Source organism: Heterocephalus glaber, unplaced genomic scaffold (genome assembly GCF_053883595.1).
Source record: "Heterocephalus glaber isolate CG9 unplaced genomic scaffold, H.glaber_assembly_v1.0 deba00001564, whole genome shotgun sequence".
In the NCBI taxonomy this organism is placed as follows: domain Eukaryota; kingdom Metazoa; phylum Chordata; class Mammalia; order Rodentia; family Bathyergidae; genus Heterocephalus; species Heterocephalus glaber.
In genome coordinates this window covers 15,591,461-15,618,003 of record NW_028258351.1, presented here as the reverse complement: position 1 = coordinate 15,618,003, position 26,543 = coordinate 15,591,461, and the positions used below count along the sequence as shown (strand labels likewise).

At 38.4% G+C, this 26,543-nt stretch overlaps 1 protein-coding gene across 3 annotated transcripts in view; it reads left to right on the top strand.

Moving 5' to 3' along the window:
* Ncbp3 (nuclear cap binding subunit 3) overlaps positions 1-26,543 on the top strand; it is a 38,551-nt gene that overhangs the window by 2,320 nt on the left and 9,688 nt on the right. For all 3 annotated transcript variants that reach the window (XM_087191650.1, XM_004857224.4, XM_013076894.3), the window contains exons 3-12: positions 2,417-2,522; positions 11,627-11,752; positions 14,569-14,697; positions 15,198-15,274; positions 16,078-16,186; positions 19,469-19,568; positions 19,841-19,944; positions 22,114-22,405; positions 24,363-24,517; positions 25,870-26,031. In XM_087191650.1, coding sequence (XP_087047776.1) covers positions 2,510-2,522; positions 11,627-11,752; positions 14,569-14,697; positions 15,198-15,274; positions 16,078-16,186; positions 19,469-19,568; positions 19,841-19,944; positions 22,114-22,405; positions 24,363-24,517; positions 25,870-26,031 — 1,267 coding nt within the window. In that variant the 5' untranslated portion in view covers positions 2,417-2,509. The remainder of the gene's footprint in view (positions 1-2,416; positions 2,523-11,626; positions 11,753-14,568; positions 14,698-15,197; positions 15,275-16,077; positions 16,187-19,468; positions 19,569-19,840; positions 19,945-22,113; positions 22,406-24,362; positions 24,518-25,869; positions 26,032-26,543) is intronic.

The following is a 26,543-nucleotide window of genomic DNA, read 5'->3' as shown; positions in this document are numbered from 1 at the left end:
AAATTTCTTGTTCTACAATGATGCTTCATGTATTCTGAAAGCATCCAGGCACCATTTGTGTATTTTTTCATCCACAAAAAGATAAAATCACTGTACCTAGATGTGTGTACTCAGCCATTTCTAAGAAAGAATTTTGCACCAAGAATGCTTTTTAAAAATACTATCTGTACTGCTGCCTGCCTCGAAAGTGCAAGGTTCCGAGTATGATCCCTGGTACCAAAAAATAAAATAATCCTAAAAAATACTATGTGTACCCTGGTGTGGTGGCTCAAACTTGTAATCTCAGCACTTGGGAGGCTGAGGCAGAAGTATTGCTGTGAGTTCAAGGCCAGCCTGGGCTACACAGTTAAGTTCCAGGCCAGTCTGAACTACATAGTGAGACCCTGTCTCAAACAACAACAAAAACAAAAAAGGAAACAAAACAAAATACTATGTACATTCTTTAAAAATGTGTTTTGTTTCCATTTAAATAAAACAAAGCATCTAGCACATGGTTGGCCCTTAGTAAATGTTTTTATTGCTTACCAGTTGCAGACTTAGAAATATAGGATTTCTTGATTGTGTATCTGTCTAAACTTTGAAGGCCAAGTCAACCAAGTTATTCACAGTACCTGAGTATATGCCTTTTATCTAGTGATTGCTGTTACCATAGCACCACTTTCATTCTGACACCTCAGAGTGAATCAAACCTGTTTTCTTCCTGATAAACAGTCAATATATATTTGTCGTTTTAAACCAGGTTAGACGTTTCCCCCCTCATTTAAATGTGCGGAGTTAAGTTTGGAATAAAACTTTGAATTACATTTCTGAATAATAGTAAGTATTGCTATGTCAGATGTCTAAAAGCAAAAATAAAAATATATTCTACTGGCATTTTTTGTATTTCATCTGTATTTTAATGTGCGTGTGTTTGTCTGTCTTTCTTTTTCTTTACAGTACTGGGGGTTGAATCCAGGACCAGTGCACTGAGCTATGTCCCCAGCCCTTAAAAATTTTTTTTTATATTTTGAGATAGGGTCCCACTAAATTAGTAAGTTGCCCAGGCTCAAATTGGTGATTCTCCTGCCTTCATGTTCCAGAGTGCTGGGATTACAGGCACATGCTACCATGCCTGGCCCTGTCTCAGATTTCTTAAAGGCCAAAAGAAAGAACTGATAATTTTCTAGACACACAAGACAATAGAATAAAGTGAAAATGTTTTCATATTGTAATTGAGAATGGAGTAGACTTTCTCTAATCCTATGTCATTTGCCATTATATGAAATAGGTAAATGGGAGAAAGAGTCTAGAGTTGGTACTTAAATTGCTACTAAAGGAAACTAGATTATTGTTTGTACTAGGAATATTTCAGTGAAGAAAATTAGCATAACATTGGGAAATAACTGAAGTGTTGCTGCTTTACCAATCCCCACAAACTTTCTAGAGTCAGACCCTCAATTAGTGTGGCCAAGTCAATATACAATTAGTGAAGGATTCCTAAGAGCTATCAGAAAGCCACAGTTGGACCTGGATTTATTTTAGCTCTTTTTGTTTTGTCTTGTTTGGTACCGGGGATCGAACTCAGGTCCTTGCGCTTGTGCAGCAGGTGGCGAAACCACTGAGCCAAATCCCCAGCCCTATTTTAGCTCTTGAAGAAACTTACACTACTGATTATTTTTTCAGTGAAGTGTCAACGTGTGTCACTTAAAAATGAAAACTGGCAATTCCGTGGACTCAAGCCTAGAATAGAGGAGGGTTTCTTTACTTCAGTGTTATTTTTAAATGGGGAACTAGCTTTAGAGAGTGGACTGTTCAGGCAGAAATAATGTGAAAAAACTTGATAGGTGTGATTACAATGCCACAGAAGTGTGAAGTGGTGGTGGTGGTGGTGGTGGAGGCTCCTAGAAATAGCATTGGAATCAGAAGATCTGTCCCAAAGGACCTCCAGCAAACCATTTTATTTTATTTTGTTTTTTTGGTACCAGGGATCGAACTCGGGTCCTTGCACTTGCGAGGCAGGCGGCGGAACCACTGAGCTAAATCCCCAGCCCTAAACCATTTTAACTTTATTATGCTTCACTTGCCATACCTGGAAAATTGAGATATAGATTGTTTAGTTGTAATTTGTTGGTATGATTGCTAATAATAAGTGTCAGAAAACTTCATAAACACTCATTGCACTGCTTCTATGTCCCAAGCACAGTGATAGGCTGTGATAGGGTGGAGATAATTACAAATTATAGCAGTGATAATGTACATCCGTATTAAATGTAAATATCTAATTCCTTGTAAAACTCATTCAAAGTGCAGTGTTCCTTATTTCTTCTGATTTATTTTAGGGTTGTTGCTGATATGTCTTATTGTGTTTGGATTTAATGTTCTTTCTCCCCCTCCTCCTCCATGCTTTTACCTCTTTGACTTTTTCTGTACTTTCTAGGAAGCAATTGAAAAGAAAGAACAGCGGGCCAAGCGCTTCCATTTTCGATCAGAAGTAAATCTTGCCCAGAGAAATGTAGCTTTGGACCGAGATATGATGAAGAAAGGTACAGGGTGTTTTGGGGGAACTTTTCCCACATTTCCCAGGAGAGTGACTTTTCCCTGCTGTTGCCTCATGCTTGGCTTTGCCCTGCATATCCTGTCCTCATCCAGGTGTCCAAAAGGAAGGGACTTATGAAGTCCCCGTTCCTAGGTCATAGCATCATTTATGATGCTATCAACTGTGTTTCAGATGTTAAAGCTGGAAAAGAAAAGATTGTCTTTCCTGAGGTGCCCCAGAGAATGTCACCGGTTGGTGGCAGAGATGAGATGAGACCCTGTTGTAGAGGTTTTAACTTTAACTGCCTTTAAAGGTAGTAATAATGTATCATGGTGAGACCTTTTAGGGAAGTTGGAACAATTTGGGGATTGGTGGAGGAAAGCTATTAACACTTTTATTGATAATATGAATGCATGGTAAATACAAACCACCCAATAATATCCTATTGTCAGAGAAAGCTAAATTAATCCTGCCCTGAGTTTCAAACTTGCTCCTGCAGTTGGATTTGTGATTTCATTTTATTTTTATTTTTTGTTTTATTAGGGTATTGTGCTCCTTAGAAATCCTGAATTATTATTGTAGTAATCTGCTCTAGTCTTACTTAAGTAATTTATATATAAAAGGGAAAGTTACTCCTTTTTAGTGAGTCTACATCTTGTTATTCCACTCCAATATGAATCTGTGAATGCAAGTCTTCCTTCTGTTGTATTTGCAAATTTGTTTACAAAGGTACTCAGTAGATTGCCCTCTGAATGCATGTTAAAGGTGTGTGCCATGCTGTGTGAGTTCATGTGTTCATGTAGGCTTGCCTTCTTTTTTTTTTTTTTGATACCAGGGATCAAACTCAGGATCTTGTGCTTGCCAGACAGGTGCGGTGCCACTGAGCTAAATCTCTGGCCCAAGCCTTGCCTTCTTGATAAAAGAAAAAGTAAACATGTTAACTGAATGGAAGGATTGCTACTGTTTGTTAGAAACTTGCTTTCTTACCAAACACTGTGCTAAGCACGTTACATATTTATTTCTCAGAGCATTCCTGTGAGGGACATATATATGTGTAATTTTTCATTATTTTCCAAAGAAGGAAATGGGTTCCAGAAGTTTACTAAATTGCCCAGAGCTATGCAGCTAGTAAAGGTGGAATCAGGATTCCAGCCCAACTTTATCTGACTCAAAAGCCTTGGTCTTGATTCCTTTGCTCTGTTACTATATAATACATGATGGGATGCTGTAGGCTCAGTTGTATCCCTCCTCAGCTGAGCCTAGGGGGAAGAGTGACTTAGATGTAGTGCTGAACTCTGGGAGCTGCTTTACTCTTTTTCCTTCCTTGTGGTTCAAGTCAGGAATATGACCTTGCTTTCCCTGCAGGCTGAGATCTCAGGCGTCTCCTTGAGTGGATTTCTCTTTCAGGAATAGTCCTTTGAAGGCTATGGACAGCTGTGCAGCTTGGCATTCCTGTGCCTGCACGGTCTAGACCAAGCAGACCTTGGAGTGCCTTCTCCCAGTTCTATAATTTCACTACATCTGTTGACTTCCAGCCCCAACCTCTGGTACTGTTCATGCCTTTCATTCTGCTCATTTGCCTTTCCTTCTCTGTGCCTCATCTGGTTTAGGTATGACTTCCTGTGTGCAGCATCCCCGATCAAACATTCATAATTCTTTCCCATTTTTTTTGGAGCCTTTTAGAGTAGCACATTTTCCTGAGAATCTTTTGTGATTGGGTAAGTTATTAAATCTTTTTACATTTCAGTCTTCTTGTTTGTAAAAGGGGACTGATACTTAATATGACCACTTTTGGGGATGTTTTAATTTTTAAATGATTCTTGAGGGAATGAAAGTTTGGAAAAGCAATTTTGATCTCATAATTCTGAAGATATTCTAAAAAAGACAATAGGCCCACCTGGGATGTCAGCTGGTGAAAGTTGCTTATTTTAAGGAGCAATATTAAAATGTGCCTTAGGTAGGATGGCCTAAGTTCCTAGAATAGTGCCTGACATATGTTGACTGTCCTATAAATATTAATTCTTATCATTATCTGACATTCTCTTCCCTGTAAATAGTCATCTAATTGACCCAACCTCTTGGGTTCATGAGGAAGTTGGAAAATACATCTTGACTTCTGCAGTTATTCCAGGCATCAAGTTATTTGTTGTTGTAGTTCTTCTTCTTCTTCTTCTTTTCTTTTTTTTTGGTATTGGGGATCAAACTCAGGACCTTGCGCTTGCAAGGCAGGTGGTGGCACCACTGAGCTAAATCCCCAGCCCTTGTTCTTATTATTAATGCCAACAACCATAATAAAAATGAATTTGTTTCCTTTTTTTTTTTTTTTTTTTGGTACCGGGGATCGAATTCAGGTCCTTGCGCTTGCGCAGCAGGCAGCAGAACCACTGAGCTAAATCCCCGGCCCAAAAATGAATTTGTTAAATGCTGTGTTCCAGTTACTCACCTTTGTGGTTAACTTGTCCTTTCAATAATCTTGTGAGAGGAAGGTATTTATCATTTACATTTTACTGATGAGAAAACTAAGATGCTGAGAGGATGAGAGACTTGCCCATGGTCCCACTGATCTTACTGAAGCCTGTGTTTCTAATTCCCCTGCCAGCATTCGGGGACACAGTTTGGAACATGGTACGTCAGACTATTCTGCATCAGACTATTCTGCTACTTTTGAGTGACTTAGTGTCAAACAGCTTCTATAGCCTTATCTCCAAGATCAAATCTTTCATGGTTTAAAGGGACCTTAGAGGTCCTCTAGACCAGTCTCCTGCTCAGCAGTGGAAGCCCTTGGGTCTTTTGGCCCCCGCCAGAACATCTAGTGATGGTTTAAGAACTGCTTGTGAAGCAGCCAGCTTTATTTTTGGATACCTCGTCAGAGTTGAGCGTTGCTTTCTAGGTATGTGATGATTGCTGTGTGACTCTTGGACCAACACTGTTAAATTGTTTCTTCTTTCACACAACCCCGCAGGTAATGGAAGTACAGGCTTAGTGCCTCTTCCCTGAATGTCTATGTGTCTTGGCTTTCTGGACTCCCTCTGTATTTCCAGTTTCTAAATGTCCTTCCCAAGATGAGGTGTAGATTCTAGATATGATTGGATTCATGGAGAAAGTGGCAAGACTGTATTTACTGTCATCTCTGTCCAGCCAGTTCTTAGTGTTGTACTTACCTTGTGGTCAAAGCACCCAGGTCTTTTCTCTGGGAATTGGGCCTATTGAAACAGTCTTTCTTGGGAGGTTGCTATAGGAGAATAATTAGTTTGAGGCTAGACTAGGCAACTTAGCCAGATCCCTTCTCAGAATTTCTTATCTTATATTTGAGACACTTTAAAAATTAACTTTTAATTTACCCCTACTAAATTATATCTTGTTGATTTCAAGTTTCCATTTTTAGTCTGTCTTCATCTTAACCCTTTTTTTTTTTTTGGTACCGGGGATCGAACTGAGGTCTTTGCGGTTGCATAGCAGGCGGCGAAACCACTGAGCTAAATCCTGGGCCCCATCTTAACTCTTACTGTTTATCTTTTTAGATATATTCCTCACCATGTGTCCTTTCTATCTTAATAGCCATGGCTTCTGCTTCTTCTCCTGTTGTCAGTGTTGAACAGTATATTACCTTATTATACCATGAAGCATAGGTGCACTGTATAGGTCTTACTCTGTTATCAGACCCATATGTCATTTTATTGTAAGGAGGAACTGGATTATGACTCTTAATGAACTTGAGGTAGAACACTGTCTGTGCCTTTCTTTGAGTTTCTTGACCTAGTAATCCTGTCAAAAAAAAAATGAGGTTAGTGTGGCTCTCTTACTGAACTCATGTCATTTCCTATGGGAAAGATATGATTTTCTAAGGGATTATAGATTCTATGTAGTGAGCTACTTTTTTTCTTTTTGTAATTTTGGAGACTGACAATAAACTTTTTGATCTGTAGTTTTACAAACAGTTGATGTTCACCAAAGATAATTTGGAAAGTAGAGTAAGAAGAAAAGTTGCCCACAGTAACACCCACACTGTTGTTGCCAACATTTTATGTATTTACTTTTAATCTCTTTTCTGAGCATAGGCTTGCTTTTTGTCTTTCCTTTTGTAGTCATACTGCTTTTTTCCTTTATATATACATTTTTTTCTTTTGGTACTGGGGATCGAACTTGGTTCCTTCCTCTTGAGAGGCAGGTGCCGGAACCACTGAGCTAAATCCCTGGCCCTTTTCCTTTATATTTGACAGCCTGTCATCAGTATTTTCCACGTTTCTACACAGACTGATGTCAGTCATTCAGATTTGTGCTATTCTTGTTCTCTTTATTATTATCATTAATATTCATCATTATTTCATCATTATTTACTCTTTATCCATCTCCCATATGGGTTTGTTCTTTGTGGGTTGTGTGCTTGTAAGTTGTTTTTTGGTTTGTTTGTTTTGTTTTTTGAGACAGGGTCTTGCTATGTAGCTCAGGCTGACCTTGAACTCACTATGTAGCCCCAAATGGCCTTGAGCTCATGGTGATCCTTCTGCCTCAGCCTCCCAAGTGCTGCAGTTACAGGCATGCGCCGCCACGCCTGGCTCATCTAAGTTTCCTAAGTTTTCTTGGGGTCACCTTTCATACTGAGTAAATGTATTTCGTGTCTTTTGACTTATTCTAATTTGAGGCCTTGGAGTTGACTATTTTTTTTCTCTGGGTTTTTTGAAATCTGCTTTCCCAAAGACTTGAGTTTTGGGTTCTACTATCTGTCATTTGTCATCTTTCCCTGTTAGAACATCCAGGTTGACACCCAGAGCCCCTGGCATGCAGTTGGCACTTGATACCTATGCAGTTCCCATCCTCCAGTGGATCTCTTCACTACCCCCTCAGCACTTGGCCCTTTCTCCTTGGTTGGGCCTAAGTCTCGCAGCCTTCTTTCTTGCTTTGTTTTGTATCTCACAGTGACACTGTCAGCGAAGTGAGGGTCTTCTCCTTCTGTGATCTTCCGCTGAATCTTGATTTCAACAAAGTTCCCAACTATACTGGATCTTGTACTGTCAGTTTGGTTCTTTTGAGAAAGAACCATCTTTTCTGCCAGCTAATTGAGACTGGTTTATCTCTGTAGTGATAATGCTTTTGCTTCTCTCTCCCTCCATCCCTACCCTGTGCCTTTGCCTGCTTCTTTTGAATAAAATTATACATTGCCCAGTTTTCGATATGTATACCATTCTGTCTAAATTAAAATAAACATCTTTGGCCAGAAGTTTTGTTCTTTATAGTCTTTTCCTTTTGTGTTTAAGCTCTTGATTTTTTTGTCATTTGGTTGTTTTTTGTTTTCTTTGCCTACTCATTTAAATTCTTTTTATCAGATCAGTAAGTCTTCTATCATGGGCAGGGGGGCACACATTTGTGATCCCAGCACTTGGGAGGCTGAAGCAGGAGGATTGCTGTGAGTTTGAGGCCAGCTTGACCTACATAGGAAAACCAACAACAACAAAAAAACCCAAGTCTTCTATCTCTCTACCTGATGTTTTCTAATTCTCAGTGTGTTTCCTTCCACGTCACTTCCCATTCTTTGTTACTTTCTGTGGAACCGTTGCTTGACTCCTCATAGGCTCTTTTTTCTTCCAAAATCATGCTTTCAGCTCAATGAACTAAAGTCCTCCTAGGCTAACTCAGCCTTTGTTTCCATTTGGCATTTATGTCTCTGTTCATCATCACTTGTCACCAGTGAGGACTGGGTAGGGTTCATGTCTTGAGGCTGCTCCATCTTTATGAATCTGACTGTCAAGGAAGTACTCTCCTGATGTCTTACGGCTGTACATACATGGGCTTCCATGAAGTCCTTCTCTTATTCTTCCGAATGAAATGACAGCACAACCATTTACTATTGTTCTTATCTTTAAGTATTGGTATGTGTTTTGTTTTAAATAAAAGCAGTATGTAGCAAATAAAAACATGCTTGGTAATGGCTTTTCTTACTGCAGTGATTTGTATTTTTGTGGTGATTAGTTATGTTGAAAACATTTTTTTCATGTATCTGTTAGCCATTTGTATGTCTTCTTTTGAGAAGTGTTTATTTAGGTCTATTACTTCCCTCCCCCTCTGATTTTACAGTGTTGGAGATCAAACTCTGCCTACTACATGCCAGACACAAGTGCTCTAGCACAGGGCCACATCTGTGGTGTCCCTATATTTTAATTGTTTTATTTGATTTTTTTTTTTTTTTACTATTGAGGTTTGGAGTTCTTACATATCCTCATTATCAACCCTTTCTCAGATGTATAGTTTAGAAATATTTTCTCCCATTCTGTAGGTTGTGTCTTCACTCTTGTTTCCTTTGTGTGCAGAATTTTTTTAGTTTTATGTAATCGCATTTGTCTATTTTAGTTTTTGTTTCCTATGTTTTGGGGGTCTTGTCCAACAAACCTTTGCCCATTCCAGTATCCTGAAGTGTTTTCCCTGCTTCTTTCTAGTACATAGTTTCAGTGTTCTAGGCTTTACATTTAAGTCTTTAGTCCATTTTGAGTTGATAACAAATGCTGATGAGGATGTGGAGAAAAAGAAATCTTTGTACACTATTGGTGGGACTGTAAATTAGTACAGCCACTATGGAAAACAGCATGGATGCTCCTCAGAAAATTAAAAATAGAACTATTGCATGATCCAGCATTTCCACTACTTTTTATATACCGGAAGGAAATGAAATTGGTATGTTTGTACTCCCTTTTTGGTTGCAGCACTATTGACATTTGCTAAGATACGAATTAAGTTACTATGTGTCCCATCAGCTGATGAATGGATAAAGAAAATGTGGCATATATACATACTATTCAGCCATTAATACAAAGAATGAAACTCTTGTCATTTGGGGCAGGATGGATGGAATTAGAGATTGTTATGTTAAGTGAAATAAGCCAGGCTCAAAAAAATGAGGTGACTCATATTTGGAATCTAAAAAAAGTTGAACTCATAGAAGTAGAGAGTCAAATGGTGGTTCCCAGAGCCTCAGAGAATAGTGAGGAGAGAGAGAAGAGGAGGAGCTGATCAGGTAATAATAAGTAACAGATAGATAGGAGCAAGAAGCTCTGCTGTGGTGTTGTACTGCAAGGTACTGTAGATAACAATAATGTGCTGTGTATTTCAGAAGGCTAAGTTAGGAAAGGATTTGAATGTTTTCACCATTAAAAAAATGATAAATATTTGAGGAGACAGATATGTTTAACTTGATTTAGACATTACACAATGTATACATATTTTGAAACATCACATGGTAATCATTAATGTATGCAGTTTTTATGTATCAGTTAAAAAGAAAAACATGCTTGGGAGTAATGGACATTGAACTCTTGACAGAATTACTTCAGAAAAGGAAGGGATAGGGGACATGGAGAGATTACAGGGGCCCTAGTTTTGTATGGAATGTTTTTATTTGCCTGAGATATTTTAAGGAATGGAACATAAAACTAGGGCATTTAAAAATTCTTCTTGATATATTTGCATGTTTTTCAGTTAAAAAGATTAAATGAGATAACATACTTTTAAGTATTTGGTAAAAACACAATCCTGATAAGGCAAGGTTCCTTTCTGACCTCAGCTTGTCATCCTTTCTCCCTATCCAGAGGTAACAGTTACTGTTAATGTAGTATGTACTGTACCATCCTTTTTTCTAGGTATTTTTGTACACAAATATATACCCTTACAAAGTGTTTGTTGTTGTTCTGTTTTTTATTTTAAATGTCATTGCATTGTATGTGATTTTCTATGACTTGGGTTTTTTTGTTGTTTTGTTTTTTTCCCTCTATTGGGGATTGAACTCAGGGGTTTTGCACTGAGCTACATCCCTAGCCCTTTAAAAAATTTTTTACCTTGACATAAGGGCTTGCCAAGTTGCCAAGTTACCCGGCTGGGCTCAAACGTGCGATCCTCCTGCCTCATTCCCAGAGTGCTGAGATTACAGATATGCTCCACTATGCCTGGCTTACAACTTTTTTTCACTCAATGAATTGTCTAATTTTTTTTTACATTACATACAATAATATGGATAAACCATAATTAATATGGGTAATCCCTAATTTAGTAGTCTCATAGTTACTGGATATGAGAAATAGTGCTGTACTGAACACCTTCATGTGAGCTACTTTGTGAACCCCTGTATGTGATTTAAGGTGGATACTGAGGAGTGGAATTCTTGTTCCTGTGTGCTGTGTCTTGGTTCGCCCTTCAGAATAGCTGTGCAGTTCATACTTCTGTTGGCAGGGGGAGTAACTTTTCCTACACACTGGCCAACACTTCATTTAAAAGACTTAATCTACTCTGTGAAAACTGGTATCTTCTTATTTTAATGTAAATTTTCCTGATTAGTAAGAAGGTCAATCCCCATCTCTTCATATATTTATTGGCCTTTTGTATTTTTTGTGTAAATTGCCTGTTTATCCTTTGCTCATTTTTATTTTTATTTCGGATTGTCGTTTTCTTATTGATTGGTTGGATTTCTTTATTCTAGTTTCATTTTTCTTCTTCGTTTTTAGTGGTACCAGGGACTGAACCCAGGGCCGCTCTGCCACTACTCTTCATCCCCAGCCCTTTTTATATTTTTATTTTGATACAGTTTCACTAAGTTGGCCAGGCTGGACTTAAACTTGGCAATCCTCCTGCCTCAGGGTCCTGAGTAGCTGTTGCAGAAATGTGCTGTTGTACTTAGCTATACTTTCTTTATGCTAGTTTCATGCGTTGATATACCCAGGAACAGCATCTCTTCTTTCGGATCATCCCCACTTATTGCACATTTCTCTTTGACAGGTATTAAAAAATCTTAGCACCAGCTTGTCATGCTCAGAAAAATAATCCTTTTGAGTTTGGTATTACTTTGATTACTACAGATTAACATGGGGAGAGGTATTTTACCAATACCATTTGTTTAATCTTTCTTAGCCTAACATGATTGTTTTGAATTAAGTAATCTTTAATGTTTGGTGATAAAAATTAAAAGGTTTTAATTACTGTCTTTCATGTTCTTTTGAAATAACTGTCATTTTTTGGACATATTTCTTTTCTAAATAAATTTTAATTGAACTGTTAATTAAGGTGTATTAGTAAGATTTGTAGTAGCAAGTGGGGAAATTCTCTCATCTTTTCTGTGTCTTGTTTTTCTAGCAATTCCCAAAGTGAGACTGGAGACAATCTATATTTGTGGAGTAGATGAGATGAGTACCCAGGATATCTTTTCCTATTTTAAAGAATATCCTCCAGCTCATATTGAATGGTTGGATGATACCTCCTGTAAGTACACCTAAGTTTTCTGTCGAATGTACCTTTGTTTATGATTTTCAAAGAGTTCTTACTGTCCAAAAGGGTAAATAATTATGGCCCAAACTACTTGTTTATGCCTACCCTCTACCCTAGGAGAAAAAAAACATTGCTTATTTTTTGTGTTTGTGTGTGTGTGGTTTTTTTTTTTGGTACCAGGGATCGAACTTGGGTCCTTGCGCTTACGAGGCAGATGGCAGAACCACTGAGCTAAATCCCCAGCCCATAAATAGTTTTTTTTTTTTTTTGGTACTGGCGATCGAACTCAGGACCTTGTGCGTGTGAGGCAGGCAGTGGAACCACTGAGCTAATCCCAGGCCCAAACATTGCTTATTCATGAGAACCAGGATGCCTTAACTAGTCTGCCAGCTCATACCCAGTGGGTATTCCAAACCAGCTTGGAGGTAATTCCCCAGGCTCTAAGGAGGTTGGTTACTGGCCTCTGGGTCTAGTATACGTTACTGATGACTCTTTAACATCCACAGTTCCCAATGGAGTGATAGTCCAACTATGCAGATTTTGGTTTGCATTTTTAGACCTTTCGACTTTATCATTGCTATTTCTCATACAGTTTTTTTTTTGTACTGGGAATCGACCTCATGACTTCGCGCTTGCCAGGCAGGCACTGTGGTTCTGGGCTACATCCCCGGCCCCCCATATAGTTATTAAGATGGTTTTCTCTGCCTCAGTGTCTCTGATCTAGAACTAGTCCAGAATGTTCTGACATTGTAGCAGACTGCACTCTACTTTCAGGGACATCATCTGCTTACCCTGACCTGTGAGTTCTCCAGTTTGTGAGCCAGCTGTAATTTCTGACTTGCCTCCCTACTCAGTCTGGTCTGATCTCTGGTAACCACTTTGCTGGCTTCTTGTCTTGACTTACCTGTAGTCTGGCTTTACTTGCTGCCAGCTGGCTGACCTACTAGGTGGTACCCTAGATAACAGCTGATTTTCTCAGCTGCTCTCTGAAGATGTTGATTTAGTGTTCTCATTGAAAGAGGAAACATGACTGAGTAAAAGGGTTTTTTCCATTTTTCTTTCTGTTTAACACTCTCCAAATCAGGGGTCAGTAAACTGTTTTCTATAAAGGGCCACATAGCAAATAGTTTAGGCTTTATACTTAAATACAGCAAGTCCCCACTTTTCGAGCAAGTTCTGTTCTGGGAGTATAGATTGGTTGGTAAGTCTGACAAAGTGAGTCTTACCACACCTTTGATACAAACATACAATTTATATTGCTTTGTGATTTCTAGCAGTCCCCTTCATATCACCACTGCTTTTCCTCTTGCTTCTGGACATCCTGATTGAGCTCTGTACTACTGTACATTACGGCACTGTACAGTAAGCACTCAGCAACACAACTGTTACAATGTCTGACAGACATGTGAGCTACTGTCAAGATTTGTTTGCGTCTACGAATGTGTGTAATGTGAGGTCTGTTAGTATCTGTGAAAGTTTGCAACTCAGATGCTTGTAAGTCAGGGACTTACTATAAATCTATTACCAAGAAGATAAGTAACAGGTGAAGGGCTGAATTTGGCCTGTGGGTTACAGTTTGCTAGCCCTTGATTTAAGATATTAAAACTATTGCTAAGGGATGTTAAGAGTTGGCGGGTCTCTGGGCTTGGGATTTAGCTCAGTGGTACTGCGCCTGCCTTGCAAGTGCAAGGTCCTAAGTTTGGTCCCCGGTACCCAAAAAACCCCCCAAAAAACAAAAAACAAAAACCCGACACCCAAAGTTAAAGGGGGAAAGGTTTGTCTTACATACATAGAGGTTTCAGTCCATAATCAGGAGGCTCCAAGGCAGAGTAGCAGAGGGGCAACAGTTCATGGGAGCAGAACACAGCAAAAACAACAAGGGACTTTAATAGTATCATTCTGCTCCTTTTATCTTTTGTTTTTTTTGGTACCGGGGATCAAACTCAGGTCCTTGCGCTTGTGAGGCAGGCGGCAGAATCACTGAGCTAAATCCCCGGCCCCTGTTCCTTTTATCTTGTTCATACTACGGGGATTAGGGCAGTACCAAGCCAATCACTCTTGCGTGGTACTTTAGTAATCACACACCCTTAGTCTAAGCATCACACATTGTAGGTTCACCCACCTGTGACTGCATGAGGCTTTGGGGGGACATCTAGACCCAAACCATAACACTTCTCAAATATTTTTTCTTAATTCATTTCCCTAAAGGGGTAACTTAAATTAATTGCTATAAAACCAAGTAGCTATTTTGTCTCCATTGTACATATCCTGTGATTACCTTCATTGACCACACTTTATGATGTGGGAACATCGTTTGGCATGTCAGGTGACGAAGAATAGCAGAGAGCTCCCCTGCAGGGGGCGGTAGTATAATAGATAATCCAAATTTATTTGGCAGTTGTCATCATCAAGAACTGTTAATATTTTGCCAGACATGATAGTCTGAGCCTGTAATCTCAGCTGCTCAGGAGGCTGAGGCAGGAGAATTACTTGAACCCAGGAGTTTGAGGCCAGCTTGTGCAAATAGCAAGACTTCATTAAAAAGAAGGAAAGGAACTGCTAACACTCTGTTAATACTCTGTGTTCCTCTTAGTTTTAATATACAGAATCTTTTTTCTGGAACACTTGACAACCATTTTGTGGAACACAGCTTGGAAATGTAGTTCTAGACCAAGTTCTTCAAAGAGGTTTTGCCCCACCTTTTTACTTCTCATTAGCTGGTTTGTATACTTACTGATGACAGTTTGTATCTAGATAAGTTGGTCACAATTGGCGTACAGTGTAATGTTTGATTTTACATCTTATTTTAGGCAATGTAGTTTGGCTGGATGAAATGACAGCCACACGAGCCCTTATCAATATGAGTTCTCTGCCAGCCCAGGATAAGCTAAGAAGCAGGGATGCCAGTGAAGACAAGTCATCCGAGAAAAGTAAAAAAGGTAACTGAGCACAAAGAAGGAAAGTTGGGCCTGAAAGTCCTGTTCTTTACGTAATCTTTTTTGGAGCCTGTAGGTTTCTAAGCAGAGTATTAAATAGCATCTCATCATCAGATGTCTAAAATAAACTATTATGTTTCGGATTACTAGTAAATAGAAGTAGAAAATACTGAACTTTTTTTTTTTTTTTTTTCTTTTTGGTTTTTTTGGTACTGGGGATTGAACTCGGGACCTTGTGCTTACAAGGCAGGTGACGGAACCACTGAGCTAAATCCCCAGCCCTAATACTGAACTTTTAAAATTATGTGAGGCTGGGCCTGGTGGCACACACCTGTAATTCCAGGCTGGGGCAGGAAGATGAGTTCGAGACCAGCCTGGGCTACATAGTGGAATATGTAGGGAGACCCTGTCTCAAAAAACCAAAAAATAAAAATTAAAAAATAAATAAAATGATAAGATGGAGTTATGTTATGGTTCATCTTACCCTTCACATTCCATTTTAGACAAGCAGGAAGATAGTTCTGATGATGATGAGGCTGAAGAAGGAGAAGTTGAAGATGAGAACCCAAGTGATGTAGAGGTTAGTAATAGGGAAGAAGTATCTGTAACAATTTATTGTTAAAATATTGCTTACTCTCTTTTTAAACATAAGGCTTAAAGACTTAATAAGATCTATTCTTCTTCTGTCTTTTCCCTGAGATCTTCTGAGGGTGCATCTGGCTCTTGATCTTGAGCTTGTGTGAATGTAACAGTTTGTCTTGAGATGTTAGAATACTACTCACACTTCTGCAGAAAAGATGGTTTTATCGAGAAGTACTGTGAAGTGTTAGCTAATCAGTAAGATTAAGAAAGAGCAAGTAGAATTAGGGGTATAGTCAAATGGTAGAGTACCCTTCTTTCTATGTATGAGGCCTTGTCTTTGATCTCCGGCCCCACAAAGGAAAAAAAAAAGGGCAAATAGTGGCATATTTCCTACTGGGTGAGGTACTATTGTTAGAAATATTAGAGTATACTTATTTTAAATATTAAGTGCCGTTATGAACGAATCTCTTAAGTACTACAGATAGATCATTAAGGAAAACAAAGTCCTTATCCTCTTGGAACCTACATTCTAGTGGGAAAGACAGACAATACACAAATGCATAGATACATAATGTTAGGAGGTGATGGGTGCTATCAAGGAAGAGTAAAGAAGGTTAAAGGGATAAAGAATGATGGAGATTATTCTTTCAGACAAAGCAGACAGGGAAGACTTCTGGCTTTCAAATTTTACAGAATTAGTACTGTAATGCTGGTGGATATTAAAGGTCTACTGCTTGCCTACTGAATAAATGTTAAAAAGGCTTTCATCTCTACACTGAAAATGCTCTTTTTTTTCTTAAGTTGGACACATTATCTCAAGTAGAAGAAGAGTCTCTGTTAAGAAATGATCTTCGTCCAGCTAACAAACTTGCTAAAGGAAATAGATTATTCATGAGATTTGCTACGAAAGGTAAATTTGATATTTGGTATTAATTTTTATTTTCAATGAATATAATTATTGAATGACAATTTTCTCTTTTGAATAGGAAGTAATCCCAAAGTTCCCTTCAAAATATAATATTCTCTGTTTATAAAATAATGGCCTAAGCTGGGCATAGTGGCACATGCCTGTAATCCCAGCACTTGGGAGGCTGAGGCAGGTGGATTGCCGTGATTTTGAGGCCAGCCCAGTTTACATAGAGGCCTCAATGCAAGCCTGCACTACAAAGTGAGACTGTCTCAAAAAAAAAAAATAAATAAATAAATAAATAAAATAATGATTTACAGAATGAGAAGGAATTTCTGACTTTGAAATTGCAGATTAACCATTTGCATTTATTTTTTTTTTTCTGGCTGAAGTAAGTTATTTTCTGTTAGAGATGGTTTGCCCCATGTGCTTTTCAGCCAGTTATCATGTGAATTGTAAGAACTGTATTTTTAAAATTACATTTTGAGCTGGGCCAGCTTGAGCTACGTAGTGAGTTCAAAACCAGCCTGAACTATATAGCGAGACTCTGCTCAAAAAAAAGAAAAAAAAAATTATATTTATTATAGTACTGTCCTCCTAGATATGCTTTTCAGCTCTGCTCCCTTCTTCCTAAGATTGGCGCAATGGTTTTTGGTGGCTATTAAGGTATATATAGGTAGACGGTTGTATTTCTATGCACGTATCTATGTATGAGATGTGTTTAAAAATTACAGTGAATGTTTAAATTTTAAAAAATTAAAAGACAAATTGCCATTAATTCCCCGCAAAATATTCCCCTCACTTCAAACACACTAATCCTATTATTCTTGTCACTTTCTGAAGCAGTTCTGGAAGTCCTCTTTCATGTGTATCTTTTCTTTTTGTTTTTCCTTAGTTTTTTAAGACAAGGTCTTGCTATGTAGCTCAGGCTGGCCTTGAACTCATTATGTAGTCCTGGCTGGCCTCAAACTCATGGTGATCTCCTGCCTCAGCCTCCCGAGTCCTGGGATTACATGCATGTGCCTCCATGCCTGGTATCATGTGTGCCTTTAGTTGTGTTGTCCTGGCTGCCTCAGTGTCCTGAAGATTTATAACATTTAGCTTTCATGGTCAGTTTGACTTTGGGGCAGAGCCAGAAGTTGCACAATGGCGGACTCAGTGACTAAGGTGGACGAGGACACTATACTGTTTTTACAAGCCTGCCTTTCTATAGGATGGTACTTGGCAGCAGCATTCACTGTATTTTTATCCAGAACTGCTTCAGAAAGTGGCAAGAATAAAGGGATAAGTATGTTCAAAGTGAGGGGAAGTATTTTGAGGGGAATTAATGGCAATATGTAATACATTTTTAAAAAATATAATTATTCACTGCATTTTTCAATCACACCTTGAATAAGAGTATATAGACTCGGGCTGGGGATTTAGCTCAGTGGTTTCGCCACCTGCTGTGCAAGCACAAGGACCTAAGTTCGATCCCCGGTACCAAAAAAAAAAAAAAAAAAAAAAGAGTATATAGACTCGCTGTTTTATGGACTGTACCTCACTTTGGGTTTGTTTGATGTTTCCTCCTGATTAAATTTACATTGTACATTTACAGCAAGATTACTACAGAAGTGCTGTGTCTCGTGGTACATACCTATAACCCCAGGTCCTGGGAGGTTGAGGCAGAAAGATTGCAAGTTCTAGGCCAGCCTGGGCAATTTAGTAAGATCCTATCTCAGGGAAAAAAAAAAAGAATACTCCAGAAGTGATAATGGGTCATTTTCAGTGCATCATACCAAGAAGTACATGAGATTTATTCATATCATTTCTGAGGCTGTTGACTTCATTTGGTTAAGGTAATGATTGTTAGATTTTTTTTTCCACTGTAAAGTTGCTATTTGTAATTTAAAAAATGGGGCAAGATATTTAGAGATTATGTAAATATCTGTTGCTTATCATACTTAAAGGCAGTAATAGGTTTAGCATCCATTAATGATTTTCTGACTCCATCATTTATCAGTTGGCAGCCTGTTCTAGGGAAGAACTTTGTTCTTTCACCTGTTTATTTACTTATATCAGTTTAGACTTGTGGATTCTTACTCAGTGAATTCTTTTTTTTTTTTTTGGTACTGGGGATGGAACTCAGGACCTTGCACTTGTGAGGCAGTCAGCGGAACTACTGAGCTAAATCCCTGGCCCAATATTCAGTGAATTCTTATCCATTACTGTCATTATTTTGATTCAAAAACTGTCTTGGATTTGGCTGATAAAGCCCCATCAAGCTGTGTTTGACATGCCTCATGATTCTTCAAGCACTTCTTTATAGCACACAAAACGTCTTTTCTATACTCAGTTTGTACTTTACCTGCCCCCAATCTGGAATCAGCCATTTCTTCAAGGAGTTGGTAGGCATGGTTTTTCGGTTTTTGGGGTTTGGGGGTATACACATACTGATTGGATACACATTTATGGTTGTGTTTATCCTTTGCAGTCAGAGGTGCCCAAGGAGCTGTTCAAGGCCTTTGTATTACGTACTGCTTTTGACAAAATGTCTTATCACCTGTCCTTCCTCTGAACTGGCACTTAATGTGACAAGTATGATCTTTTCCACATTTACTCATTTCAGTGACTACTTGAGTGTGTTTTACAATTATAGAATTGTTCTGTTTTCCTCAAGCCATTTTGAGGATTATCATAATAAGCTAGAAAAATATTTACCAAAATATGGAATTACGTATAGTTTGATTGTTTAACCCTTTTTCTATGTTGTTGAAATGTTTGTTATTTAGAAATACCATCTTTCAGCCAGGTGTGGTGCCACATGCCTGTAATGCCAGCACTCAGGAGGCAGAGGCAGGAGGATCGCTGTAAGTTTGAGACTAGCCTAAACCACAGAGCGAGACACTCTCAAAAAAAGAAAGAGCTGGGGATTTAGCTCAGTGGTTCCACCGCCTGCCTCGCAAGTGCAAGGTCCCGAGTTCGATCTCCAGTACCAAAAAAGAAAAAAAGAAATAAGTCTTTCAGAGGACAGCAAAAATGTCACCTCTTCTAAAAACTTCTGCTATGCTTCCTAGAATCTTAACTCTTGTATTGTGTTTTTTTAATAGTATTTCCTGTCTTCAATTAGTTGACCTCTGAACAGCAGCTTAACCTCATTCATCTCTGTATTTTGCTTTACTTCCTTCATACTCAGAGAAGGAATACTTATAGCACTCCTTTCCTTTTTGTTGGGAGACACTAATCCCAGCTATGGAGTCTCCCATCCTCAGGAAATCCTAGGTAACTGTTATAATTAATTTTTAGATGACAAAAAGGAACTTGGAGCAGCCAGAAGAAGTCAGTATTATATGAAATATGGGAATCCAAATTATGGAGGCATGAAAGGAATTCTTAGCAATTCTTGGTGAGTCCAAAACCTTAAATTACAAGTTTAAATAGTACTTAAGTTTTCTTTAGTCCTTCAGTCAGTATTTGCTAGTGGAATGTCAAAAGACAAGAGGGAAGGATTCAAGACTCCTAACTGTGGTAAATGATAGAAATATGTTTCAGTTTCATTGAAAAGATGAGTATTTCGACACCTAACGCTATGTTAGTATGTAATAGAAATGAATGAGTGGATTTCAAGATCCTTCCTATTGGTTTCTGATTATGTGTTTATTTTTGACATTGTTTCAGGAAGCGAAGGTATCATTCCCGTCGCATTCAGCGGGATGTGATTAAGAAGAGAGCCCTGATTGGGGATGATGTTGGCTTGACGTCATATAAGCACCGACATTCTGGTAGTTGCCTGCTCAGCTCTTGGGTAGACACATGTTTGGCTCTCGAAATCATATTTTTATTCTTAATGCAGTCTTTTTAAGGTTCCAAACTTTATCATCCTCTCTTCCTTGCCCTCACCCTCTGCCAACATATAGGAAAGTAAGTCGAGTCACAGTTAATTTTAAATTGCCCATGCAAAGAGGTCAAATGATTTTATTAAAGCTATTATAGCAACAAAGGCCAAATGTGACATAGGGCAAATTAAAAGAAAAGTTTTCGTGGAAACCTAATTTTTCTACTATTAATATTAACAACTGCATGTTAAACATTTTAAATATTTTATCAAATGGGCTGATTTTATTGTTCCTTTTCCAATAATGAAAATGGGCTGCTGTTTTGAATGCTTTAGTGCTTATTGTCTTTTGCACGTGAATGCCTCAGAAATGTGGGATATCATGACTATTATGACTTGGATTTCTGTCTTTCTTTCGTGCATATAAAAGAATAATTTTCATTATATTTTATAAAGATATGTCTTTATTTTGAACTTAATGTGTGGAATCTTCTACATGCTTTGAGAACTAGCCAAATCAGCATACAAACAGAATAACATGCACACACAAGTATCATTGGAATGGGACAGGAAGAGATGAAGTCTATATATTTTTATTTAATGCGTATGTACAGAATTATATATTTAAAATTTGCATATTAATCCTATCACACAGTTATACTTTCAATTTCAGTTACTTGAAAATGCTTTTGTCATCTGTTTTTTATGTTCATTTTATTTTTTTTGTCGTTTTTTTGTTTTTTTTTTTTTGGTACCGGGGATTGAACTTGGGTCCTTGTGCTTGCACAGCAGGCGATGAAACCACTGAGCTAAATCCCCGGCCCCTTTATGTTCATTTTAAAGAAATTAAAAAGCAAATGGCCATAATTCTAGCACCCTAATGAAATAACTGATTTCATCTTCTCATTTGTCTGTTTTCATAAATATAATTCTCATAACTATATACTTTATCTTCAGTTTTTCTACTTATAAGCATTTTTCTGTGAACTTTAATATCAATAGTTGATTTTCATTGTTTGGTGTGGTTATATGCTATGAAGTTACTGTGGACATTGAATTAGGAACTATTGAACCACACAGTGTCTGTTCACACTATTTTTGTTTTGTTTTTTTGGTAGCAGGGATCAAACTCTGGACCTTGTGCTTTTGAGGCAGGCACTGAAACCACTGAGCTAAATCCCCAGCCCTAAGAAATACCTTTTTTTGGGGGGGGAGGGTACCAGGGATTGAACTTGGGATCTTGCGCTTGCGAGGCAGGCAGTGGCACCACTGAGCTAATCCCTGGCCATTCACACTATTTTTATGAACTCATCAGTATGTAACTTTATTTTTCTGTTTTAAAAACACTTTAATTAATATATATTGTTGGCTAACATTGAATTTACAGCCAACAGCAGTATAACTCAAAATCCAGTGAGGGTTATCTAAAACATGTATTTTCTCTCTAAGGCACATCATAACCTTCTTGCACTTAACATTACTAGTCAGCACTTTAGCACTGTATTTGGGGGTCATTTTAAACAGTGAAATCAACAAAATGCACAAAAACATGAAAAATGTAACAGTCGACAGGCTGTGAAAAGGACACTTTGTTTGTTTTTTGGTACCGGGGATCGAACTTAGGACTTTGTGCTTTTGAGGCAGGTTCGGTGCCACTGAGCTAAATCCCCGGCCCAAAAGGACACTTTCTTAACACTACTAAAGATGAGACAAGAAGGTAGTGTTCATTTGCCTGACCTGCACTGGAGCAAGTTCATGCAGGACTCAATTTTTTTGCTGCTCTGTACATGTCCACATATGATCTTGAAACTACCTTGAGTATGGATTTAGGAGTTACAGATGAATTTGGAAAATTTGCATTTATAAAACTTGTGAATAATGAAGATTGACTTAGGATTTAAATGACTTAATAATGTTCCATTAGGCTGCTAGACCATACTGTCCCTAACCATTCTTTTATAAGCAGAATAAGGGTGGTATCCAGCTTGTCATTGTTATAAATAGTGCTCCACTAGAATCTCAGGGATGGGTTTTTTTTTTCACCGATGTAGAATAGAAAATCATACTTGTTAGTTTTAGTCTAAGCTTTTCCTGTTTTTTGGTTAAATTTTTTCAGGATTAGTGAATGTTCCTGAGGAACCCATTGAGGAGGAAGAAGAAGAGGAGGAAGAAGAAGACCAGGACATGGATGCAGATGACAGGGTAGTGGTAGAGTACCATGAGGAGCTCCCAGCTCTCAAGCAGACCCGGGAGCGGAGTGCGTCCAGGCGGTCCAGTGCCAGCAGCTCAGACTCAGATGAGATGGACTATGATCTGGAACTGAAAATGATTTCCACTCCCTCACCAAAGAAAAGCATGAAAATGACTATGTATGCTGATGAAGTAGAATCTCAGTTGAAAAATATAAGGTAAAAACTTTTATCAATACTAGCTTTAATTTTTTTTTTTAATGTGATACAGAAGATTGAACCCAGAATTTTGTACCTGCTGGGCAAACACTCTGACACTCAGCTAAACCCCAGCACTTTAATTTGATTTTAAATACTAATTATATGTCTTCCAAGGTACTTCTTAGAAGTTGTCAAATTTATTTCAAAAAAGATTTTTGTAATATGCTTTCTATATCCTTTTAAATTCTGTAAAATCTGTGGTAATGTCTCTTAGATCTTAATATTGTAATTTTAAAAATATAACTGATATTGTGTAACAGGAAGAAAAGGTCTAAAAGAGCAGGGGAATTGGGAGGGCTAGGGGAAGGGAGAAAAGGGAAAGGAAAAAATATGAGAAGAGAAAAAAAAATGGAAACAAGGTCTTTGCAAATAGGGAAGGGTGGAGGGGGTGAAGGGAGGGCAAGGGAAAGGGAAAAAAATAAGAACCAAGAGACTCATGTAATGGTACAAGATCCCAATGATGAACGTAACTGTATTTTATACCAAAAATGTACCAATAAACTTAATGGGGAAAAAAAAATAAAGATAAATACTAATTATAAACGTAATTCCTTTTAATTTTATAATCACTTTAATTTATTCTAATTTCAGTCCTTTGTAGGAGTTGAATATAAGCATCTCATTTTTCCTCTGTACAACCAGTGGTCCTTGTTATATGAACTGTAAACAACACAGAAAGCAAAAATCACCGGTATTCCCAACCTCTTCTGACAATAACAGCTGTCAGTAATTGGGCAAATAGCCTTCCTGTTATATTTATGCATATGAATAATGTATGGAGAAACCATATAGGTATATATATTTGTATAAAAATTGAACTATGCTATTTATATTGCGTGTAATGTGCTTTCACATTTAATAAAATGTAAACTTCTCTTACTTTCTTCAACCATATGTAATTCATTGTTTGAAAGTAAAATCTGGTAAGTATTGGTAGGTTTCCTTCCAGGGAGTTTTATTCATATTACTACTTATTACCTGTATTATCATCATCAGTCTTTGGTATTACCATTATTCCTAATCTTTGCTGATTTTGTGAACAAAAAATATATAGTTATTTTAATGTGAATTTCTTTGGCTAGTAGTAAGGATGAGCTGATTCCATGAGAGCAGGTAGTATATCCATAACTTTTGTTTTTTCGTATGGAGGATTGAACTCAGGGCCTTGCGCTTGCAAGGCAGGCGGCGGAACCACTGAGCTAAATCCCCGGCCCTCCATAACTGTTAAGGATTGGATTTTAGGGATGTTCTGAGATGTTTTTGGTCATGTATTTGGGGAAAAGAAAGGACTTTTTAAAGTGATTTGTTTGTGTGGCCTGTTTGCATCTTTAGTTGTAGTGCTCACAGCACTTCCTTGCAAAGTATGCTGACAGAATAGTGCTTATACCCAGTATGATAGCAGATCTCCTTGATAGAGAAACCTGCCCTTTAAAGAAGGGTATTGTGCACTCTCCTGTGTCTTGAGGATAGCCAGATTGTGCCCTGGGTAACCACAGAGCCCCATGCTCTTTGCATGCCTCTACTTAATGCTTGTCTCAGGAGGAGATGGGACTTGTAGTTAGGAGCTCTGTGATAGTGTATGTGTATCATGTGTGGAAACCACCCTGGAAAACAGCAATACCTGCTTGCCCTCCCAGTCTTGTCACAACAGGTTGATTATGGTTTCACTAAGCAAGTTATTATTGGTATTCTTGGGGAGGTAGCTCAGTGGTAAAGTACTTCCATAGCATGTGCAAAGCCCTGGATTCAATCCTCAGCACCACCCAAAAAAGAAAAGAAAAAAATGAAAGTGTATAGTATTTGTAAGTGAATGCAGACTCTTAGCAGATTGGGTTTTCTCAAAAATAGGAGATTATTGTTTGGACATTGTCTTCCAGTTGAAGTTGGATAACTGTGCTTTTTTATTTTTAAAAAGGAACTCCATGAGGGCAGATAGTATATCCACAAGTAATATCAAAAACCGAATTGGTAACAAATTGCCACCTGAGAAATTTGTAGATGTCCGACACCTGTTAGATGAAAAACGTCAGTGCTCACGTCCACGGCCACCAGTCAGCAATACTAAATCAGGTATTGTTCTTCTTTTGTGTTCCTGGAATGCATTCCGAGCTCCAGAGAACAAATTGGGGCGGGGCAAGATTCTTGGATAATGTGTTGGTATTCTGAATCGATTTAATTGTCTCTGTTCATCACATCTAAATTTTGGGTTGCAATTGGAATTTGCATTGGAATTTCATGATAAGACAAAATAATCAGACTTAGGCAAAACTAGTTTTCAGTATTTTGTCTGAACCATTGTTTTACTCTGTATATCATTGATACGCTTTATATATGAGAATAATAGAAATTAAGTTGGGAGGTTGTATAAATGGTTAAGAGTTCGAACTAGGTCATTTATGCCTCCAAACTCTCCTATGGCAGGTGCATGGCTATGCTTGCTATGTACCAGGCCTTGGGCCAGGAGCTGGCATGTGAGAAGTCTTCATAGGGCTACAAAGCAACTGTAGGTCTACCAGGAGAACTGTGCAAGGAAGGCTTCTTAGAGAAAGTGGCTTTAGAGTTGGGCTTTTGTAAGGGAATAGGATCTCAGTTGGCAAACCTTACTTTTTGAGGTGGGATGTAACCTGATCTCATAGGTGTTTTAGAATGATAACTTGGTGGGAAGAGTGGAATGGGATAGAGAGTTCAGTTAAGTAATAAGTGCCCAACTAGATCGGGGCCAGCAGAGTGAGAATGAGAATGGGATGTACTGGGAAGGAAGGCTGCTGGGAGTGAGGGCGGAAAGGCAGAGAAGCCACGGAGAGGGCTTGGCCTGAGTGACCAGGGAGAGAGCGCTGCTTTCTGGTGGGGTTTAAGTGAGACGAGCAAGAGTCCCAGCACAGGCCTTGGTAATAAATGTGTTGCTGCTGCTGTTAAAGGGTACTCGGGGACTGGCAGCTCTTTGAGCAGGTTGAGGAAAAAATACATTTGGTTTGGGACATTGCTTTTTGCCATCTACTGGCTTGTTATAGCTACTGGCTAAATGTCTTAGGTTTATTGAGAACTGTTTACATTTTCAAAGGTTGCTTCTGCCCTTAGAGAGCTTGCAGTATTGTTTATTAGGCTGAAATGTTTGTATGTTACTTAATCTTGCTTGGTTCTATCAAAAAAAAAAAAGTGATTCTGCTTCAGAGATTCTTTTCGGAAGTAGTCAGCTCAGCTCAAGGGTTTTTTTTCTCCTTCTGATAGCCTTGACATCTTGTTTTCAAAAGGGAATCCAGACCAATTACGAAGACAAAAGGCCTTTAGAAGCCCAGTTATGTCAGGTCCTGTGTTTTCATTTGGGGAAATAGGGTTCCAGGGCCTTTAGAGATCTCAGCTTGACCATATGGCTAGTAAAGCACATATACTTAGTCATGGTAGCACTTTTTTTCTTTTTCCAGATATACGCCAGCGGTTAGGAAAAAGACCATATTCTCCAGAGAAGGCTTTTAGTAGTATCCCAGTGGTTCGGAAAGAGCCCTCTTCAGATGTACATAGTAGACTAGGTGTTCCCAGGCAAGATGTTAAAGGCCTCTACTCTGATACTCGGGAGAAGAAATCAGGTGAGTAACACAGGAAACTGAAGGGAATGGGAATTGGGAAATGACAGAAGACAATGAGAATAGTATAAAAGTACAGGCTGGAAGAAGCACAGGCCAGACAAATGAGGTTTCCTCTTCCATTGTCTTTGCCATGGTCACCATCATCATCATGCTAGCAGGGAAGTTTAGGAAGTAGAAGGTAATACACACCACTGCTTCTTTCAGTTTAGCACAAATCCTTTCTAGTTTTCATATATGTATTTCAGTCTTTCTCTATATGCACAGCCTACTCTTTTTGTACAGCATCTTACCATAGTCATTTTTCCACATTGTTATATTCTTCATAAATAAAACTTTTAAGTGCCTTATACAGTGGTGCCTCAGTTCACAAATGCTTTTGTTTGTGAACCAAATTGTTCACAAACAAAAGCGTTTGGCAGAATTTTATTTTTGCAAACTCTACATCGGGTGGCAAACATGAACATGGCCATCTTTCCCGCACAAACCCAACGTGGCCATCTTTTCCAAAATTG